Consider the following 22,404-nt stretch of genomic DNA (forward strand, 5'->3'; position numbering starts at 1 on the left):
CTGCTTGATAACACTGATTCACCTTCCTTGGTTCACATATGAAACTAACAGCCTTCCTTTTTGTCTTCTCAAATATCTGTTTACCTAATCTTCTTTCTCCTATTCTTTTTATATGTCCATGCTATCATAACTTTTCTTCACCTTTGATTTGATATTTGTTACCCTAGGATTCTCTTTTCTCATTCATAACACAGGCACTCATTGCTTTCATCTGTTAGTTTCATTTAATTTTCTTAAAATTAAATTTCTGATTATTCACATTTTTAATCAACCCCTTTATTTCTTACCCAGCTTTTAACTCCATCTATATATATATAAAACGCTTAGGTATGCTGCCCAAATTTTCCAACTGCTAATTGTTGCCAGCACCCTGTTCACCTCACTTGACCGCCGGGCATTCTTTATTAATTTTTGTACTAATGTTTTTCGACTGAAGAAAGGCAACCTATGCCTGAAAGCTATCAATGTATGTTTATTTTATCTGTCTACAATTTTAATGAACTGTTCTAAATTTTAAGAAGTGTAAAAATGGCTGAACAGTGTGTAAGAACTTTGAGAAAATGTAGAAGAAATGCTAATGAAACATTAGAGGAGAGATTTAATAGACTAAGAGACCGAAACGAGATCCTGCGACTATGAAGACTGACAGAAAACACTGAAGAAAAAGAAGCAAGATTGGAAACGAGAAGATGGGCGAAACGCTGTAGGACTAATCAAACAGAAGTACAAGATCCGAATAATCAACAAGCTGTAATTAATGCAGAAGAGCATGACATAGGAAATGTGTTACAACTGCGAGTATTGCAATGCAAGATATTGGGGACATGAGTTAAACACATTGAATAAATACACTAAACGCTGTTATGATGGAAAGGTTTCACTTAAACCACTGGTCTGAGGCACCTACTCTATTACAAGAGTTGCTTCCAGGGGATACACATGAAGCAAATAATACAGAGAACATATACGTGAGTACAACTCAGCAATGGGTGCAGAGATTAAATCACCGCTTGGAAATGGTTCATACTGTTTTAGAATACATGGCCGGATTTTCCACTTGGTCTTGCCACTATATCCAAACAAGGCAAATAAGCCAGGATATGGACAATTTTATATTTCGATTCTGCTGAAACAACAACAAAACAGCTTGAAAAACAATCAAACCAAGGGTGTATGGCCGAAGTAATGCAACAATTGGATGAGATAGTTAAGAGACAATATAATGCACTTACATCCAAATGGAGGTTGCTGCAATATTTGATGGAGAAGATGGGGAAACCCTGCAAATAGAGATATGCATATATCCCACAGATGACTGCTGTAGAATTATATCATCACTAAACAAGAATGGTGAAGACTGAAGGATCTGGATTAAAACTATTTATGCCATTATCAGAAAGATTGCATATGTTACTCCGGGTACATCTAGTTGGTTAAAATATGCTGAAAAATGATGTTACAAAGCTAATTTTGTATTTTGTTTAAATTCCTCTTTTTTGCTAAATGTATTATTTGTTTAACTGGCTTCCTATATTCTCTCTGCTTTATTGTTTATTTCCATGTCTTAATAAACCCATATAAATTAAAATCCATTCCTAGATACATAAAAATGACTAAATTTGGTCATATAGGCTACTTGTAAATTTTCCGTCTATTCCAACTTCTGTAACTTTGGTTTTTGTGCGACAAATTTTAATGCCAAATTATATTGAACCTGTATTAAATTTATTCATCCATTATCCATTCTTGAAAATCCTGCAGTTACTTTATCAATATTCAACTGCATATAATCTAATTTTTATACCTCCAACTTCTGTCAGTAATTTATGTTGTTTTATTAAAGAGCCCATGAAAATTATACAAATAAGTGGTCATAAGATGCAGCCCTTCCAAGTTTAACTTTAAATCATTTAACAATGCCAATACTTATTCATCACCACAAAGTTGTCATTTTTATACAAACTTTTTATTCCCCTTAAGAGATTATCCTCATTTTTTGTATTTTCCTAAAATTTGGAAGAGCAGATTTTCAGATAAATTTGTCACATGGAAACATAAGAACCATCTAGGACTCATTGATCTTGGAAAAGATCTAGATTAAACTATTTACGCCATAATCAGAAAGATTGCATATGTTACTCCGGGTACATCTAGTTGATCTTGGAAAAGATCAATGAGCCCTAGATACTTATGTTCCCATGATTTTCATATAATTTGTCATATTTGATACTGGCATATCCTATGTGGCCTGGACCCTGGCTACACAGGATATGTGATCACAAGGTTATATTTAACAATAATTTTAGCCCTCTGTAATTTCCACATGCAACTCTTTCCATTCTTCTATATTAGTAAAATTAACAACTTGCTCCGATCTTCAAAAAATAACCTCCAAAAACAATTGATTTAACACAATGACGCTATTTTCTCCCCAGCTTTTAGAATTTCAGTTCTAATTTTATCCAGCCCTGCCACCTTCCTATACTAAATATTTTCTATGACTTTTTTTAAAATCTTAATAATGGACAATATACAAAATTTCTCCAATTTCATTATGTCTTTAGTTTTTTCATTTAGCAATTGAAATTATTCACTCCATACTTCTGAACTATCCTTCTCTTCTAATTAAAATCTTTTTAATTAGATATGACAAAAAAAAAAAAAAAAAAAACACAACACATTTTTCAACCCTTCTGATACTTGTTTTTAATTTCTGATAAATGTTTCAAAAGGTTTTTTGAAACATTTTTTGCAAATTAGTCATTTTGCAGTCATTATATTCCATTACAGATTTAATTCTATCCTCCCAACCAACTCTCTCTCAACTTTGCATCCAACTGTGTTCTGGAATTTACTACTCCATATACTCCTTTTGCAGCTTCCATTGAAGTTATCTTAAATTTTTGTAATTCTTCACTGAAAGTCATAGGAATGCTATTTACTTTTAGGGAAAAAGGTTTCTGAATTTAACAGTTTTAGAAAAATCTGAAAGTTTTTAATTTCTGTTCCTTTTAACAATTTTTATCTTTCACTTTTGGCACTAATTATCATTAATTTATTTTATCTATCAAATACACTTTGTAGACATTTAAGAAAAGTTTATTAAAAATCTTTTTGATAAAAAATAAAAGGAAATTTAATTTAGCACTTTCTGCATGTAATATGAATAAAAAAAAAAGGGGGGTCTTGCGTAGACCTGCCTGGTGATCATAATCATGATTTGCATGAGGTGTCACATACCGTTTGATACCACAAAACACATTACTGTATTAGTAAATTTTTCTGGCCTTCCTTTCTCTGACCCCATGTAAGCCTCCTCAGAAGCTAACAGGAACTTAAAAAAAAAAAAAAAAAAAAAGAAGCAGAATTACAGTTTGGCCTTTCAGTCAATAATTAATCATCAAAAACCACAATTTGTAAAAATAAAATCAAAGAAAAGTTGGGAGTTAATGAGTGAGCTACAACTGGACAATTATGAATGAAAAGCAGAAGTGTTTTTCAAAAGGTGACCCCACAGACTTAAGCACATGATGCTGAGTTATCCCCAAAGGCTCTTGAAGTGAACAACACTATTTCAAGGGAAAAGACAACCCTGGAAAATGTATCAAAAGGTACAGAATACCATATTGAACCAGTGTTGATTGCACTACATTACAGACAACTGTACAGTAAACCCCCGCTATTCACGGGGGTTACGTTTCTGAGAAATGCCGCGAATACTGAGTTATGGCTCACATAGTAATAAAGGGGTTCCGTTCCAAAGTATGAAATATACTGTATAAGAAAAACTAGTCTAAAATTTTGTCTATGTATGTATTATACTACCTTCATAATATGACTATGTACATAGACAGTACATAGTGAAACGCAAGCATAAGGCATCGAAATGAAAATAAGAAACAATTTAATATTAAAAATAATATTTATTAGAAATCTCAAACAAATCTTTCAATCCATCGCCTTTGCTATAGCTAAAAAACTTATCCCGCCAGTGCTATCACCAGTTTCGCTAAAGCGTTGATAAAGGAGTTTTGCCTTTTCACGAATGGTGAGTGAACTTAACGGAATTTTATTTCGAGTTCGGTCTTCTATCCACAAATTTAAAGCCTTTTCCATTTTTTCTAATTTAACATCACGAGTTACAGAGCAAATTTTTGAAGCAACTAGCGCGTTTTCACGGGCACTACGGTGGATTTTTTCTTTCGATTTCTTGATTGATCGTACCGTTGACTCAATGATTTTATAATGTTTTGCCACTGAGGAGACACTTTCACCATTAGAAATTTTATCTATTAACTAAATTTTATTTGCTAATGTCATCACCTTCTTTGATCTTTTCACATTTCCCTTGTTATTCGTAGCCATATCTTTGTACAGGTTAGAAAGAACTTGTCCACAATAAAGACACTTTCTTCCGTTAACACACTCGAAAAAGTCTGTTTTACACTGAAAAATGGTAGATTTATCACTTTTGTAAGCATATCAATTTATAAATCGATACATTTATAAGCATATAAATTAAAAGCAAACGACAAAACCTTCCATGACAAGTGCATAACACATACTGAACAAGGATTAGCGAGAAACATCCACGCTCTCGATTTTGTCACCCCTCTCCCCCCACCAACTGTGTGCTGTTTTGACCAAGAAAGATAACTTTAGCCACGCCCATGTTTTTTTATGGCGGAAAATGTTCACGGCGCTTTAAAATTCACATTTTTTAAGGTTTCATTTTATATTAAATCAGCGACCGCGAATAGCAGGGTTTACTGTATAAACATCTGTTAACAAACACGCTGTGTTTATTTATACCTAATTTAAACAGGGCACTTAATGTGTTTTATAAAAAGTGTTAACAATCTGTAGATAATTGCATGTGGGTAAGAGAAAATGAGAAGCGATTTATAAGATTGTCCTTGATCTCACAGATTTTTTTTTTTTTAATGGGTAAAATAAAGTTTGGTGATATAGTCATTGAATACATATCCAGTTCACATAAAATTCTGAGGAACCAAAAGGCCTTCAGATCATTAAGGAAGGGAACCAAGCCACTTGGAAAGATCACTCACTCACACACACACCCCAGAACATTATGACCACCTGCCTAATATGATGCTGGCCATCACTTCCCCAGATAAATGATGCACATGGTGCAACAGAAAATGTATTCATCAGCCAGACGACTGTCTTCCAATCGCTCAAGGTCCAGTTTCAATGCTCACGTGCCCGTGTACTGTGTTGTGAAACATTATTCCCGTCACCAGCATTCCAATTACCGGCAAGTTGCACCACAGTTGCCCTTCTCTTGCCATGTACCATCCGGGAGAGCCTTCACTCACCTTGAGCATCGATGGGCCGTGATCGTCCAACACCTCGCCAGCAGTTCGTGGGTTCCCCCTCCTCAGACCACTTTCGGTAGGTACTAATCACGGCTGACCATGAGCATCCCACCAGCCATGCGGTTTTGGATATGCTCTGACCCAGTCGTTTGGCCATTGTCAAACTTGCTTAAGTCCGCTGCCTTTCCCATCTGAAGAAGAATAACACTGATTAATGGAGCTCAGTATCAGGTGTTTTTATACAGTGTTCCGACCCGCGCACACATCGTAGTTCACCTGCAGTTGCTTCGATTTGCATAACCACTCTCTGGTCATAATGTTTTGGCTCATCGGTATATAATAATATTAAGAAAATAAGAGTAAGGGTGGAGCGTAATTGTAGCAAAAAGGAAGATAACGTTAATTATGGATCAGGGACACTACATAAGCAGACACCCTATAGCCATTATGTATATATATTTTATGGTATGAAGAAAGTGTGAAGAAGATATTTTGTTCAATCCTATTGAATCTATGATATACACGAGAAGCGAATTCAACAAAATGGATAAGAAATGTAGGGATGTATGATAGAATGAAGTGACCAAGTAAGATATGAAAAAGTGACCAAAATAAGACTACATTGCACTGTTTTTCACAATTTCAGTGTCTTCATCAGAGGTCATCCAATGAAATTATGAGGCGCCTCCGTAGCCAGGTGGGAAGGAGCAGCAGTGCGTAGCACACGCTTCTTGATTAGACCGGGGTTCGAGCCTATCACCACCAAATACGAAGGATGCGGAAAGGTCACGAAATGACCACCGCATATCCCGGAGCAATATGGCCTTAGTTGCTAAGGCTCCTAAAAATAACAAACAATTATGAGAAAGATGGCAAAGTTCTTGCTTCTGTTTCCAACATGCTATGGTGCACATGTGCTGTAGACACGTGTTAAGCACAAACTTTGAAAATTTGTAGCCTTTCAAATTTCTTGTGTCTGTTATATATTCCTACTCTATATATATAAATGAATGTTAAATGTAACCTCTTAAAGGCAATGTTTAAAAAGTTACATATGATGAAGAGGTATTCTGTTGATACAATGGTTTCAATGAATAAAAGATTAATAAATCAGGTATGAGAGATGCGCCTAAAAGCACAAAGCAGCATTAAATGAAACAAGAGTATAAGTCTGTATTAATATATTGAATAAAGTATGCATAAATGGATGTGAAAGTTACACAAAGTGCCAGTAACTAGAAGGATGTGGAAAGTAGAAAAAGAAGTGTAGTAGATTTGTGAAAGAATGTTAATATTCTAAAGGTTATGATAAATTAAGAGAATTATGGGCTTCCCACTGTGTTAAATTTCTTCGCAGCTTACTATTAAGTCCGCTATGCTGCTATAAACTGCTTTATCATGTAGTTATATTGCTAATGTGGTTAAAGTTTACGTGCATTCATCTACTTTAATGAATATGTGCACGTCATCCCCCTGCCACGTATATATTTTTCCCCACCAGCTTGTTTCCGCTACGTATTTCTTGAAATACTCCAAGTATCATTCACTTTCACATTATATTTTCGGTTTCGTTTTAGATTTGTTTCTCAGCATGTTTCAGCACACATTTTTCATTTCATTACAAGCATTTGGTATTAGCTCCCTTTTATACTAACGCTTACAAATGCCAGAGCCCTTACTATATGGTTGGTCTTCACAACCCCAGCAAGCTTAGTGTTATTTAATAACGTTTTCTTTGCTTTTTATCTTTCTGCTGTCTCCCGTTCGTAAAACTATTATTGTACACGAGAGTGATATGAACGTTCCTACTATCCTAATTCTGTTGCTATTTTTCTTCTATTTATTTAAAATACTCCTTTTTCCCTTCCCCATCCTCAATTTAATACCTCACCCTATACCATGTGCTTGTTCCAAATATATTTATTTGTTTTCCAAATAAATTCCAAATAAATTTATTTTAATCCTTATTTTTACCTAAATAAATTACACTGCGTTGGGACTACCTTGTACATACTGTATTAGAATGTGCTTATTTCATTTTCGTTGCTTTTTGACCTATCACTTTTCTTCTACTACTATGGACAAATATAGAAATGCAGTTCCCAATACATGGTCAGGTATAGTTCCCTGATGAAATACATGATCATGTATCAATATTTATTTATTTTAGCTGACATCAGATCAAGCATATTTGCCTTGATCTGATGAATGTTGTAGTTACATTATACAAGTCAATGGTTAGAACCACATGTGGTATACTGTGTTCACATCTAAGGAAAGAAGTTCTGTGAGAGAGTCTAAAGAAAGGTGACTTGTCTGGTTTGAATAGCAAAGGGGCCACCATAGGCTAATGAACATATAGGGGTTAGAGAGCTAAGCAAATAGCTATGTTGGGGAAGATGCAGCATAAACTATTAAGGAAATAGACTATAAGCATTATAGTTATTACTAATAAAGAAGACGGATGAAGATTCATAATATGCTGATGTACATTATGTACTTCAATGCTGCGTGTGTGTGTCATGTGAATGAATGATAACAATGATTGATGTTATTATCCTGCATAAAAAAAAAAAAAAAAATTGCTATTGTTTGTTTATAAAACTTTATCAATGATATTTTAAACATCATCATCATCATCATCTAAATCTGCAGACAATGATGTTCCCAGTGTATACACAAATCACAATGATAAAATAAATCTTTCTGAACTATAAGCCTTCCAAGTTAACATTTTTCACCATGCTGCTACTTTCTGTTAATCTTTAACCATATCCAGAGTAAGTGCATTTGCTTCTAATGCTTATCAGACTGCCATTCATTTTTGCTTGCAATATCAATTTAGTAAATCTTTCTTTCTCCATGCTCATGCCACCTTAAGTTTGCTTCACTTACCTTTGATAAATACCTCAAATATGAGTTATTTTTTCATTTGTAATATGGTCCTCTCAATGCTTCCAACTATTAGTTCCATTTGTTTTTCTTAAAACTCTCACTTCTAAAGATTCAGATTTTCAATAAATACCTTTATTTCTTATCCAGTTCTTGGCTCCAAAGATTACACAGCAGGGTTCAAAATACAATGAAAACAGTATTATTAAAAGAAAATATAACTGCAAAATTTCATTTCTTTTTTTGTAGGTGCTACACTTAGCTAACATGTTTAACCTTCAATAGTATGTTTTGTTGCAAAGAGGTGTTTAAGACTTGCACCAAATCATTCAACTTGAATAATTTCAGTAAGGTTCAATTTGCATATCGTGTGTGTGTGTGTGTGTGTGTGTAGAATACATGTTTGTTTGTTTATACATGAAATTTGTTTTACCTCCATTTTGGCAGCTATAAAAAGAGCTGTAATTCCTAGGAGCTGTAGCTGTTGTTTCGGCACATTAGACTGTATGGCCAAGTACCGATCAATGTAGTCTTGAGCTAAGTAGAAAGTCTCCCTGTGAAGTCTGTACACTTCGCATACCTAAAAATTTAAAATTCAGGTAAAATAAATTTTTAAATTTTATTACAAATAATTTATTATTTGTAATAAAATTACAAATAATAATTTGTTACAAAAGAAAGCTTTTCTGAGAAATGACACTGTAAACAATCTTTAATAAAATAACGTGGACAACTGCTCAATCAGCTTACCATTAAAATGCTGCAGAGATTTAGAATTTGCTACAGCTGATAAGAATTTAGATACATTCAGAAAACTAAATGAATAAATTAACACTAGCCATCAATATCTGTTTTTAAGGCCTTTTGGATAAAAAATAAATAAAAGAAAATCTAAATAATAATTAAATTTTCATACCAGTCGTTGCCAAATTTTAAATCCTAAGCATTACAGCATTTATGTTAATTTATTGAACTTTATGTTCACAATATTACAAATCACACAGTGAAGTGTGCTTTCTCAGATTTTTTTTTGTGCCTGTTTTAATGGTCTTTAACACTTACATCAAAAGGAAGTGTTAAAAAAAAGGCTCATCTTTAATAACTTTGGAAAAACAAGTAATAATAAAACAATAAGAGAATGAAATAATTTGAAGTGATTATAAAATCAAAATAACTGTTCAAGTTATAGCTATTTAAACTTGTAGGATACTAATGAATTGGTGTTTTTTTTTTTCAGGGTAGGTTTCTTTTGGCATTAATTATATTCTTCATTTGAAGAACTGAATCAATGTTTTTTAAAATCATTCTGCAGGTGCATGCTCAAAGAAATATTAGGATTTCATCCATTTAATTCTTAGACAACTTTACAGAATCTTAAGAAAATATTTCCAGGCAAAAAAGCAGACTTTAAGCAAACTGATCAATCGACAAAAAACATTATGTTGAAGCTCCAGACGTCAAAGGGAGTGTCTGTAGTAAGTGCATTAAAGCTTTGGGGAATGAACAGTTTTCTTGGCACAGGAGCAGCGCAGAAACCTATCATTCTTGGAATCAGAGAGGAAGGTCCTATGGAGTGATGAATCATGTTACAGTGTGCAGTTCGAGTACAGTGCCCACAGAGAATCTGGAGGAGGTGCTGGCATGGTGTGGCTGCTCTCTTTGGTTCTGAATCAGATCAATGGCAGTAGTACCAAGAACACACTGAAATCTTGAAAATTCTGTGCTAGCCACATTCTGGCAGTTCTACAGAGAGGAGAAATGAGATTAGCGAAGGGAACAAAAGAGTATACTAGACTTCAGTTCGGCAAATTAGTGTCTATCTAGATAGACACTAATTTGTAATCTAGATCCCTGCCTGACTCAGGTATTGATGCAGGAAGTTTTTTCTTTTCATTTTTTTGATGCTGTATATAAGCATACTTACATCATTTTGCTACTACCAATAATGCATCACATCTGTGAATATACAGTCAATGATTAATTTAGTCAATATGGAATGATAACAATTGTGCTGTGAAGAAATCTGATAAATTTCTCGTGCATGATAACAAAGTTTTATTTTCGGATCCAAATTTGGAATAATTACTTTGAAAGGAAGTTTGTGATAAATATTGCAAGGCATCCAACAAGACCAAAGTTATAAATGTCTTAAAATTCCAAATCTGTTTTTTTCCACGTGAAAGAAAACCAACACAAAGTACTTGTGTTTGTAGAAAGTAGCACGAATAGATATTTCCAATCAAATTAAGTGGTTGAATGTTAATCTGTTCCATCAGAAACCACTGTGTCCTGGAAAAGAGATCATTCCAAATACCACATAAAAGCACTAACCATTCTTTCCAGGATTTTGCACAAGTAGAGGTCAGAGACACCAGATGGGAGTTGCAGATCCTTTCCTAGCTTATGTATAGACTGAGCACAAAATCCAGATTTTGGTGAAAGATATTTAATCATTTTATAATGGTTGCCTGGCCTAACACACTTTTCTGAAAGGGTGAGTAGAATTTTTAAACTCAAATTTGGTGAATGGCCAGCTGTAGGCCTCAAAGTCTACTGTTCAGGTTTTCATTTTAGGGCTAAAAACTCTACTGAGCAAGTTGTTTTTGCAGATATTCTAGCAAATGTTTCTCTAGGTGTGTTGGCAATTGTATATCCATTATGTTCTAGGATAAATGAAAGGTGTGATATATGCTTGCACTTCATTTTCTAGATTTTGTCTCAAACATCCTTGGTGCAATTTGCCTGGGTGATACAAGTTGTAAAGCAGATCCACAATTCCTTTTGACTTAATGTTGTACATAGCAGCTCTGGTGCTGTTAGATAATCTAAGGTAGGATCTCATCAGAATATACCCATCTTCCCCCACACCTTGCTTTGTGCCTTTCTTGCTGCTACTGGGCATCCTACCATGGTTTTGGAAATGGTGATAACTGAGTAGATCTCTTTGGAATTACAACTGCTGCTACTTGGATAGTACATTCTGTACTTCACTACACTGCATTGATTGACTGTTGGTGACTCTGGTAGTATTAAACTCTGCCAGATGTTTAAAGGCATTTCATTTAGCGTGATCAAACTTCCAATGTGGAATACTCAAGGATGATATGGTCTCCCATTACACAGGATAGACATCATGAGGGAAATGATCAATTTCTGCAAGGGTTTTTTCAACCATCTTTTTCAAGAATCTTTTAACCTTATTTTTCTCAGTCTTGGATTTATTCATTTTAGAGAAGAAAGGCCATTTGCGCACGAGGAGAGCAGACAGAGATTATCAGCAGTAAACATCTGTGTAGGCATATAGCGGATGTTAGTCCCCACATTTAGCCAGTGAGCATATGACTTATGGATTGTCCCCTTCCATTAATGTTCACAGGGTATTACATTCATTAAAATCTCCCCAGAAGTAAGACAAGGAAGAAGGTAACTGCATAAAAAACCAGGTCAAGGTCTGTCTGAAGTGGCAAATAGACAAAGAATGCTATTAAAATCCTAACACCCAACTAAAAGTCCAATTGTTACTGCCTCTATATTGGTTGCAAGTAGCAAGGCTGAAATGGGGTTTACTGCCCACAAAAACAGCAACTCTAGCAACAAAAATATCCCCATTTCTGTTCTTATAAATGATAGTCAATTTTTTTAGGCAGGATTGTCATTTGCCTTCATTTACACAAGGGACTTGATGACATCTGCATTTCGACAGAATCCACAATTCCATTCTAGGAATTTAGCCATTATTTGGGCTTGGTAGATCTCACTGGCCGACTTCCAATTTGATAATCTTATTTTTCTCAGTCTTGGATTTATCCTTTTGGAGAAAAATGGATCTGACCAGTGTCCATTTCTTCCTCAGTAAAAAAAAAGCTCCAAGACTGATCACTCAACTTCCAAATCCATTTTTCTTGTGCTATTGGTGGTACACAAGTTTTCTGTGGTTTTTCTTTATCACTAGGTTTCAATGGGAGGTAAAGCTGATTGGCCTTTTTGTGCAGGTGTTTGTAAGCTTACGGGGAAGAGTCATTTCAGTTTGTGTTTGAACTGAACATCTCTCTACAACCTTCTGAGCATATGAAGGTTTTCTGCTATTTCACTGCTTTTATTCCCTTGCATCTTGGTGTGAAACGTTCAGCTCTGCTTTTAATCTTTATCTCCTTTTCCTCTTTCCACCACTGGCATGCTCTAGTTTTTTTTTTTTTTTCCCCTTGTTAGTTGTTGGCACATCAGCTTCTATGGCCACAATGCACCTCCCAAAGTTTTCGCATTTTACTGTGATCCAAGCCCAAGGCGGGAATCGAACCCACGACCTTTGGGTTGCCAGGCATGCACTTTACCTACCTGGCTAGCCCGGTTGGCCATGCTCTAGCTATGCAGGATGTTCACCTTGGCAGTTAAATGCATGTGGGTTTTTGAGTTTGGTCCTTTGCACAATATTGAACACATCAAGGGCACCATGGCAGGATATCTGTGAGTGTCTGTACTTGGCAGTGAAGATACCCAGTCTGAGTGAATTAGAAGATTGTGTATTAAAAGCAAGGATGAGGCTTCAAGTGTGGACTAGATTCCCATTCCAATGTACAAATATTCATTTTGCAGCTGTCACTCATCAAGTTTTGAGTTCAAAAGAGATTTCCTCTTCAGGCACTTCAAAAGAGCTACCACTCAGAGATAAAATCTCGGGATGAGTGGATTACTTTCTGGTTGCAGTCACCTCCATTGGTGGGAATGTCACAAACAGAGGTAGCTCAGGGAGCTTTTCCAAGTGCTATTTAGATTTTGTTTCAACAAGGATGTCTCCATAATGCAGCTGCTAGCTGTTTTATGGATTTAGGGGAGCATGTCAACCTTTCCTGAATAAAGGAGGATGATATTTTTCCTATAATTTCTCACAAATGGAATGGACTGTCAGGTATCTAGGTGTCGGACCTGTTGTGGTTTCTATTCTAGGGCTCTTCACTGAGATTCAGAACCATTCTTTTCTGATGTGGTCTGTACTGGGGTCCAAGAAGAAAGATATAAACTATCAGGATTCATGAGCATTTTTCCTTGCTTTAGTTACTGGGTTCCCATCCACCATGAAGCCCAAAGGGATGTCCACTACCTGGCAACCAATAAATGCACTCAGGAGTAGAACACTAGGGCTACCTAAGCCCCATACCTGCATCTCTGCCAGCTGAAATCCTAATCTCTGAGGGTAGGGGGCATAGCATCAACATAGTTGACCCTTGAAGACAAATCCACTAGCTGACTGATCCCGAGTGAGCCATTCTACTCCTGTTTTGCAAAGCAGGGAGACTGAAATTCTGGTGGTGAGGGGCCTGGCATGTTAAAAGCTGGGCTGTCAACCACCAGGATTCTCCTTTCCAAATACAGTCTGTCCCCAGCATACATAAGCTCCAGGGCTTCTTAAATAAGTCTACTTTTACGTAACTCAGGAATGACTAATAAAACATTGCTACTATATCCCCGATATGCCAAAATTACAAAAACCACATAATATCTTCAGAAGAATGAAGAAAAATAGCTATATACCATAACAATTAAAAACTTTATCTGGGCACAGCGGTGAAGTAGCCCGAGTGGCACATAAGAAAAGAAAACATAAAAGGAAGAAAAAAAATGCATGTTATTGCACTGTAAAAACTGATATGTATTTTGTACGCCGTGGAGGCTTTATAAGCACTACTAAGGGAATCAAAACCAAAGTGTACATATTTAAGAAAACCAAACTGGCTCTACAACCCAGAAAGAAAGGAAATGAAGTAGAGAAGACAAAGGGTTAGAGTGTAATACTCTGAAGAAATAGCTGATGGGACAGAGTCTGTGTGGCTTGAACACTGTGGGGGTTTCTTGGAAGTGCTTCGACGTAGTTCACCTGTCTCAAAAAGCATATTGAATATTTCTTCAGAATTTTTAAAGCAGAAAATGAAATGCTAACTCTAGTTATTTCATTTCATTTCCATCCAACATAGTTGCATGGGAATGAAAACAAAAATGTATACTTATTGTTCTTTCATCCAACTTCACTCTTACTGGCATTTTTATTAAACCTAATTCGAAAATACTGCCATCCCCATTGAAAAAACAGAAATAAAGAAGTCCACTACTACAATTTGAAGTGGCTGAAATAATTAAATTTAACTTTATTTGAATTAACCTAAATTAGAAAAAGCTACACATGTTACACTTACCTCTATTAACCAGTCTAGTAATATAGCTCTCATTTTTGCTTGAAGAGCAGGATGCCTATCTAACATTGTATGATCTCGAACATACAATGTATCCTTAAGTACCATTACATCCCAAACTTCTCTTGCATCAGCCCAGGTAAACTGTGGTAAAGGAGATTCCCTGTTGAAAATAAACTGCTGCATATGAGAATTTGAGACAGTTCTGAAATGATTGGGAGTGATGACTGTTAATAGATCTGATGGTGCCATTTTTCCACTATCGTTTTCTAACAAGTCTCTTTCAGGAGATGTGCTACTTTCCTCTGATCCTGAACAGGTACTGCTACTTCTTGAAGTAACACATACCTATTACATAAAAATTCATATTAAAAAGAAGCATATTTTTTTTTAACTATAAAGTTCATAAGACTTAAAAAAAATAATTAAAACTAAATTTATCGTTATAAACCTCTAATTCAGATGTTCCCCCATTTTCAAGTTTACTGCTTGCATGCAATGGGTTCATGTCAAGTGCATGCAATAATTCAGTGTACAGCAGGCCCCCGTTATAACGCGGTTCGCTTTACGCTGATTCGTTATAACGCTGTTCTTATATTATAACCCGTATCTGACTATAACGCTGTCACAGATCACTATAACGCTCTTTTACAGATTACATTTTTGACATATTTAACGAAATCGTGGCTAAGATTTAGTACTCGGTGCACCCTCTCTATACTCGCCGACTTGAGCAATTTTCCCACGCTCGGTGAAATTTTCTCTCACGCTAATTTAAGTACAGTCACTTGTTACGTAGTTCCGAGATCAACATTTTAAAAAATGATCAAATATATTCCTTGTAATATTTGCGTTATATGCATTTATCCGAAGTCTAGTTACTCATCACTCAGTACAGTATTAGACAACGTGCGTAACGGACAGTTTACTTGAACATTGTATCATAATTAATTCAACCAACGCAGTTACATTTTCGAAGAGTTAATAATGGCTAATAAGAATGAAAAAGCAACAACGTCTGGGCGCAGTACGAAGACTATAAATGTAAGAAAAAGACTGAATTTGAAAATTAAATTAGACGTTTTGAAGCGAATCGATTCCGGTCAACGACAAGCGGATGTGTGCCATAATTTAGGACTCGCAAATTTAACTGTAAGAACAATTATGAAAAAATAAAGAATTAATTTTAGCAGCGGGAAAGATAGCTGTTCCACTGCAAGCAACTAGGACTAGACCGGCTATTAGGATTGAAATGGAAAGACTAATTTTTTGAAGATAATATTCCAATGCAGAATTCAGTTAAGTTAAATATTAAAAAAGAGAGAGAGAGAGAGAGAAAGAGATTAGCCAATACGATGATCTGAAGAAAACTCGCCTAAAAAAAAAAAATGTGGATCCATTTAAAACTGGTAGAATAGATTTAAAATCCCGGGAGAAGCCGCTAGTGCAGATTAAGGAGCCGAAACTTTCAAAAAAGAACTTGTTAAAATTATTGAAGAGGGGTATTATACTTCTCAACAAGTTTTTAACATAGATGAAGCAGGACTTTTGTGGAAACGAATGCCTAAAAGAAGTTTCATATTGAAAGAACAAAAAACATGCCAAGTTTCAAAGCGGCGAAGGATCGGTTGACTTTATTGTTGGGTGGTAACGCTGCGGGCCATTTAAAATTAATACCCCTTTTAGTTTATTTGGAAGAGGGCCAAAGTTCAACTCAAAATCCACACATTTTTCATGATTAAATTCATCCATTAAATTAAATCAATTAAATTCATTATTTTAATTGGAATTTTGTTTACTTTTGAGACGCAAGTAGTTACCACATAATTATACGTATGTAATGCAGAATATTTTATATGTACAAATATTTGAATATTAAATATTTTGACCGACATTTGTGCATCTTTTCACTACTGTTTATTATTGATTAGGAAATATCCTATGGCACCGACCGCAGCTCACAAATACATATGTTACCTTATGAGAAAGCGGCGCTCGCTTAGCGCGGATTCACTTAGCGCTCTGTTTTTCCGGAACGAATGATCAGCGTTAAGCGGGGGTCACCTGTATGTGCAAATCTAGCATTAGGAAGTTGACAGTTAAAAGTATTATACTACAGGCCTAATGATTGTGGGAAATATGATAAAGAATCTCTTTAGGAAAGCAGAAGAGGCAAGCAAGAGTGAATGTTTCATGATTAACTTGCTACTTACTGACTTGAATTCATGGTCAAAGCAATACAATAAGCAGGGTCAGTTTTTTTGGAACCACCTGAATGGTAATTACTTTAAGGATTCAATTATTATCAAAGATATACAAGTGTAATAACTATCAGCAGTAAGTAACCACAATGGTTACTTACTTTGCTTAGGCCCTAAGCAAAGGGGAGGGGTGTTTAAATTTGAAGAGAATGAGGGTAATACCATAATGGTTGGAGGGACTTCTTAGGCTCTAACAGTTGAGGTTGCAAATTTCAGGCAAACTGGATATAATTATGGGAAAGCTTAAATTATATCCTGGAAGCCACAAACATTTGTTACAGTAGTAAAGAATATCAAAATGAGTATGCCAGATAGGGCTGAGAGATCTTATACAACTAAAAAAAAGAAGGGGAATATTAAGATTGTTGCATGACACTGCAACTTATGAGAATTGTAAACAAGGAGAGAGTGGGAGTGAAGGCCCAATAAGAGAATGTGGTCCTTTAGGCTTGATTTTGGTTTTTAATGGCACATGGTTGACTAAGGCTATGATGTGCCATGTCCAGTCCTTGAGGCAGTAACAGGCATTCTCTCAGGTATGTCAAGCTGCTGATGGAACTAATATTCAGATGATATTTAAGTCAAGTGGACTGAATTTTGGCACAGTCCAATCACTCTGTGACAGCCAAATTCTCTACTTTCACGTTGGTGGGACTGTTAGTAACTCTGGGTAAAACCCCCATTTGCAAGCCCTGAAATATGGTACCTAGTATACTGGAGGTGATCACACAGGTGCAAACTAACATAAGCAGGGGATCAAGGTGTGGCATCCACACCACACAGAAATGCCACCTGTGTTACCAGGCAATACTAGGTGGTAGATGACTCATTGACTGGTGCAATAACACAATTTTGCTTACTGGAGGATTAAAGTGGTGGAACCTATGTTTAATATCCAGAGCAAAGCTCTGTAATCCCCCACCTAAGTCTTCCAATCATGCAGTATGACTGATGTCTTTTGAGGTTGTGATGAATATCATGATGAGATCCAATCTTCTGTTCATTGATAGTACAGTTTTAAAACAGTGTTTGCATGCCAACCACTGGATAGTGCACTGGACCAAACCTATTGGTAACTCTCCAGGAGAGTTTTGGAGCAGCTAGGGTATAACCTTGCTGCCTTCACTCTGCCAGATAATGACTAGAGGGAGCCAGAGTAGCGTGATGTGAGGGTATTGTTGAAGACATTATATCAAGGAGCTGGGTATATTCTTGCTGTGCGCATGCCATATCCAAAAATTTCGTTACTTCATATGGGTTGACCCCCTCCTTTCCTTACTACTGAATACATCATGAATTATCCAGCTAATTGAGTAAACTTATCTGTGAAAAGATTTCAACCTTCTGGACACTTCTTCATTCATTTCACAAATATACATGGTCTCAGTTCCGACCTAAATGATGCCCACTTACACTTAGTCTGCCAAACTACACATACTTTTTTCGTCAGAATCTCACATCTGAATACAAAGAAGAAAGCTAATCAAATTGGACCCTTGTGCACTGGGTATGGGAAAGTCTTAGATCACCCAGATGAATTGAATGCACATTTTGTATTGGTATTGACTAATGAAAAACCCTTCATACTGAGAAGAGGCCGAGCCATTGAAATTAGCGATGACTGTTTATTACAAAAACTTTTGAGCATAAAGGCAATTAAGGCTCCTCTAGTTGATGGCATATACCCTTTTGAGAGAGAGCACAAGGGAGTGTATTGAACCACTGAAGTTAATCATGAGGGAATCTTTTGACTCTGGAAATTCCTTTGGATTGGAGAAGTGGCAATGTATTGTCAATGCATAAAAGTGGTTCTAAGAGTGAAGCTAGTAAGTACAGACCAGTTAGTCTGACTTCAGTGGTACGAAAAATCTTAGAGGCAATGATTAAGAGTGCAATTCAGGGACATTTAGATAGATATGGCATTCTGAAGGTCACACACAACATAGTTTTGTTAAGGGTAAATCATGCATTTGAGCCTGTCCCTCATGAGAGGTTAGTGTATAAGCTTGAACAGGTTAGAATTCATGGACATTTTTAAGGTTGGTGTAATGTCGGGAGGAGGTTCCCTCAAGTATCCATTCTTGGACCACTGTTTCTCATTTTCATAAACGACATTGATGAAGGTGCGATGTCAAAATTTGCAGATAATGTAAAGATTGGCAAATGTCAATGATCAGTGCCAAGGTGCCTTCAGGATGACTTGAACACACTACAAAGATGGCAGCTATGTTTTAATGCTGCTAAATGGGAATAGCAACCCACAAATAAATTATACACTTGGTGGGGTTGAATTAAAAACAGTGGAGGAGGAAAAGGACCTGAGAGTTATGATATGAGAAGATATGAAGTTTTCCAAACAATATAAATAGGCAGCCAGGAAAGCCTATGATGTCCTATCGATGATATATCGAATGTTATCCTGTGGAGATCACATAATACCACTGTATATTTTAAGATCACATTTGTAATACTGTGTTCAAGTATGGAGATTTCATTTGAAAGAAGACAGCTTCTTGAAAGGGCCCAAAGACTGGCACCTCAAATGGTGAGATCGGCAGAAGGACAACCACATGAGGAAAAACTCAAATTATGTGGGCTAACAGAGCTGGGCAACTAAGCATCTCAGATGGATTAGTAAAATGAAAGAAGATGGAATATTCTCACTGTTATAAAGAATTCCAGTACTACAGGTCATAAATTAAAATCACAGCAGTTTAGGTGTAGATTAAATTGTAGGAAGTTTTCTTTTAGCTAACGAGTCAATTTTTGGAACAAGTTACTCTTGCAGGTGGCTGACAGTTTGAATAAATTCAAAGGTCAACGGGATAGTTGACCTGTGTGAGGAGGGAAGCATATAATTTGTATTTTCTTACCTACTTGGGGTTGTTATTATTTTTTTTTTTTTTTTTAATTTTTTGTGCCAGTGCAACAAAAGCCTGTGGCTCCCTTGCACTATACAGTGAATACTATTATCATTACTGCTATTATTGGTCGATCCAACTACTGCTCATCTCAATTGCCCTCATTATTCGCTGTATGATTACGTTCACTTCAATGGTGGTACTTGTGTATAACTGCTCTGATATTCCCTGTCAGAGACTTAGTAATTTGGAATATCCTGTTGTCAATCTTCTCTGGCCAGAGAAGATTGACCCACATTGTCAAATTCATCTGTTGCCTCTATCACTCTCCCAACTCCACTAATCAATTGGAACTCTTAACTTTCTTGCTTTGAAACTTGATGTCTCCAGTCCAACTTTCCTAACAGTGAGTTCCCTGGTGATTTTAATGTTCACAATCGATCTGGCTTCTGTTTCATAATCACACAGACCCAGCTAGTCAAAATGCCAAGGCTTTTGCAATTACTAATGACCTTGTACAGACTGTTCATTTACCCACCAGAATACCAGATAATCCTAGCCACAGCAAACACTTTTGTTCTTTTTCTCACAAACAACCAGTTCCAAGTACATGGTTGAGGTGAGTGGCCCTCTAGGCACCTCAGATCACAACTTTATGGTCTCTTCTGCCATTCTCAACCTTGTGTTGCTTGGCATTACAAGAATGCCAAATGGGATGATCTGCAAGATCTCTTTTCTTCATTTCCTTGGTTCTATTGAAGTGGCAATAAAACCAGATGGTTCTATTGACACTTCACGCAACAATAAAGCCAACCTACTGGAATTCTACTTTTCTTCTAACTCATGTATTGATGATCTTGGTAAACCACCTTCAAACATTCCCAGTATGCTCCTATCAGTGCCTCCCATGGTTTTCCACCAAAAGAATGTCAGAAGAATTTAACATTCTTAATGCCAAGAAAGTGCCAGGTCCTGATGGTATTTCTCCAATTTAATTAAAACCTGTGCTCCTTAGCTTGCTCCTGTTCTGAATTTTCACTTTCTTATTCCACAGGTGTTTTACCTTCTGCTTGGAAATTTGCTCATAAAATCAGCCAGTCCCAAAAAGGTTGGGGAAAAAAAAAAAAAAAAAAACCCCTCTCCATTCCAATTATTGTCCTATTGCACTTATTTCTACTGTTTCTAAAGTAATGGAGAAATCTATTAACTTCCAAACTCAAACTATCTAGAAACCATAAAAAAGACATTGAGCTCTTGAGAGTCTAAAGATGGGCAACTTGAATGGTGAGATTGGCAGGACACCGTATGAGGAAAGACTCCAATTAATATGGGCTACAGAGCCTGGCAACCAGGCACCCCAGAGGTGACCTGACTGAGATATATAAGGCTCTGAGAGAGAGATCACTAAAACAAATGAAGGCAGAATTCTCACTGTTATAAAGAATTTGAGAACAAGGGACCATAAATTCAGATTACAAGGCTTAAGGTTTAGATTAGATGGTAGGAAGTTTTCTTTTAGCCAGCAAGTCACTGATTGCTGGAACAAGTTGCCCTAGCAGTTGAGGCTGACAGTTTGAATTTATTCAAAGGTCAACTGGATAGTTACCTGTGTGAGGAGGGAAACATATAATTTGTATTTTCTTATCTACTTGTTTTTTGCCAGTGCAGCAAGAGTCTGTGGCTTCCTTGCACTATATGTTGAATACTATAGTGAAATATTTCATATAATGAAAGGAATATGACGAATACGAATAATCTTCCATCTGGTCAATGATCCCCAATAAGGATTCCACCAGTGTCTATCCAATGGTGATATACTGGTTTATATTACCCATATATGGACAAATTCAATGGGAAGGTTTGGCAGAACTCAAGCAGTTGCTCTTGACATTTCAAATGTGTTTGGCATAAAGTTCTTCTAAATGAGCTTCCATCTTATGGTTTGACAACTGTTTTTTGTAACTGGGTATCCAGTTTTCTCTCTGACCATTCACTGTAGGTGATGGTAGATAACTTTCTGCTTGTAACTTCTCCATTAATGCTGGTGTTCCCTAAGGTTCAGTTCTTTCTCCCACTCTTTTCCTCTTGTAATTAATCACTTTCTTCTTCTTCTTCTGTTGACTGGAAATCCAATCCATAGTTTTGCTGATGATAGCAAATTGCATCCCACCTTCCAGTCTGAGGAGACTCGCCCTGCTCAAATAGCTTCAACTCCTCGAATATCCACTACCAATTCCTTAAATGCTGTTCTCCAGTGGGGCAAAGATAACTTACTTGATTTCTACCCTTCTAAAACACAGTCCCATCTTATATCTCGCAAAAAGGATTCCTCTGCTTATCTTTGATGACTCAGATTTCTATACCAAGATCACATATCTCTGTTTGGGATTACCCTGACTTCTATCTCTCTTGATATAAGCACATCACAAATATTGCTTTCTCTGTATCTGAAAAAGTGAGTTCTCTCCTTTGTTCTCAGCATTTCTTCCAAATAGCTGTTCAACTCTGTAAAAATTGAAAATCCACCCTACCAGGGAATATTGCCCCCAAAACCTCTCTTAGGCTTCTAGATGCCATTCTAAAGAGAGCAGTTAGGTTCTGTTTCTGCTGCATGCCTCTTCTATAGATACTTCCAAGAACACTGTTCTTCTGAATTGTGCTTCTATAATTCCCACTCTCTCTCTCTCTTCCAAAGCAGCCACAAACATGTGCTGCAACCAGTCAGCACACTTTTACCGCCCAATTTCAATCTCAAAGAACCAACTTTTATTCCTTCAACTTCCATTTTCTGGTACAGCCTCCCTTCATACATATTTCCTAAAAATTACAATTTTCTAGTCTAATGTCAACAAATATCTTCTTTCAT

General features: G+C 36.2%; 1 protein-coding gene across 1 annotated transcript in view; it reads right to left on the reverse strand.

The window, feature by feature from the left end:
- Positions 1-22,404, reverse strand: part of LOC150082652 (G1/S-specific cyclin-E1-like) — an 87,409-nt gene that overhangs the window by 28,258 nt on the left and 36,747 nt on the right. Inside the window, exons 5-6 of the mRNA XM_090378230.1 lie at positions 14,420-14,764; positions 8,665-8,811 (exon numbers count right to left, since the gene is read on the reverse strand). Of these exons, the coding sequence (XP_090234356.1) occupies positions 8,665-8,811; positions 14,420-14,764 (492 nt within the window). The remainder of the gene's footprint in view (positions 1-8,664; positions 8,812-14,419; positions 14,765-22,404) is intronic.

The sequence above is a fragment of the Mastigoproctus giganteus genome, chromosome 7, assembly GCF_048544385.1.
Source record: "Mastigoproctus giganteus isolate SK-2022 chromosome 7, ASM4854438v1, whole genome shotgun sequence".
In the NCBI taxonomy this organism is placed as follows: domain Eukaryota; kingdom Metazoa; phylum Arthropoda; class Arachnida; order Uropygi; family Thelyphonidae; genus Mastigoproctus; species Mastigoproctus giganteus.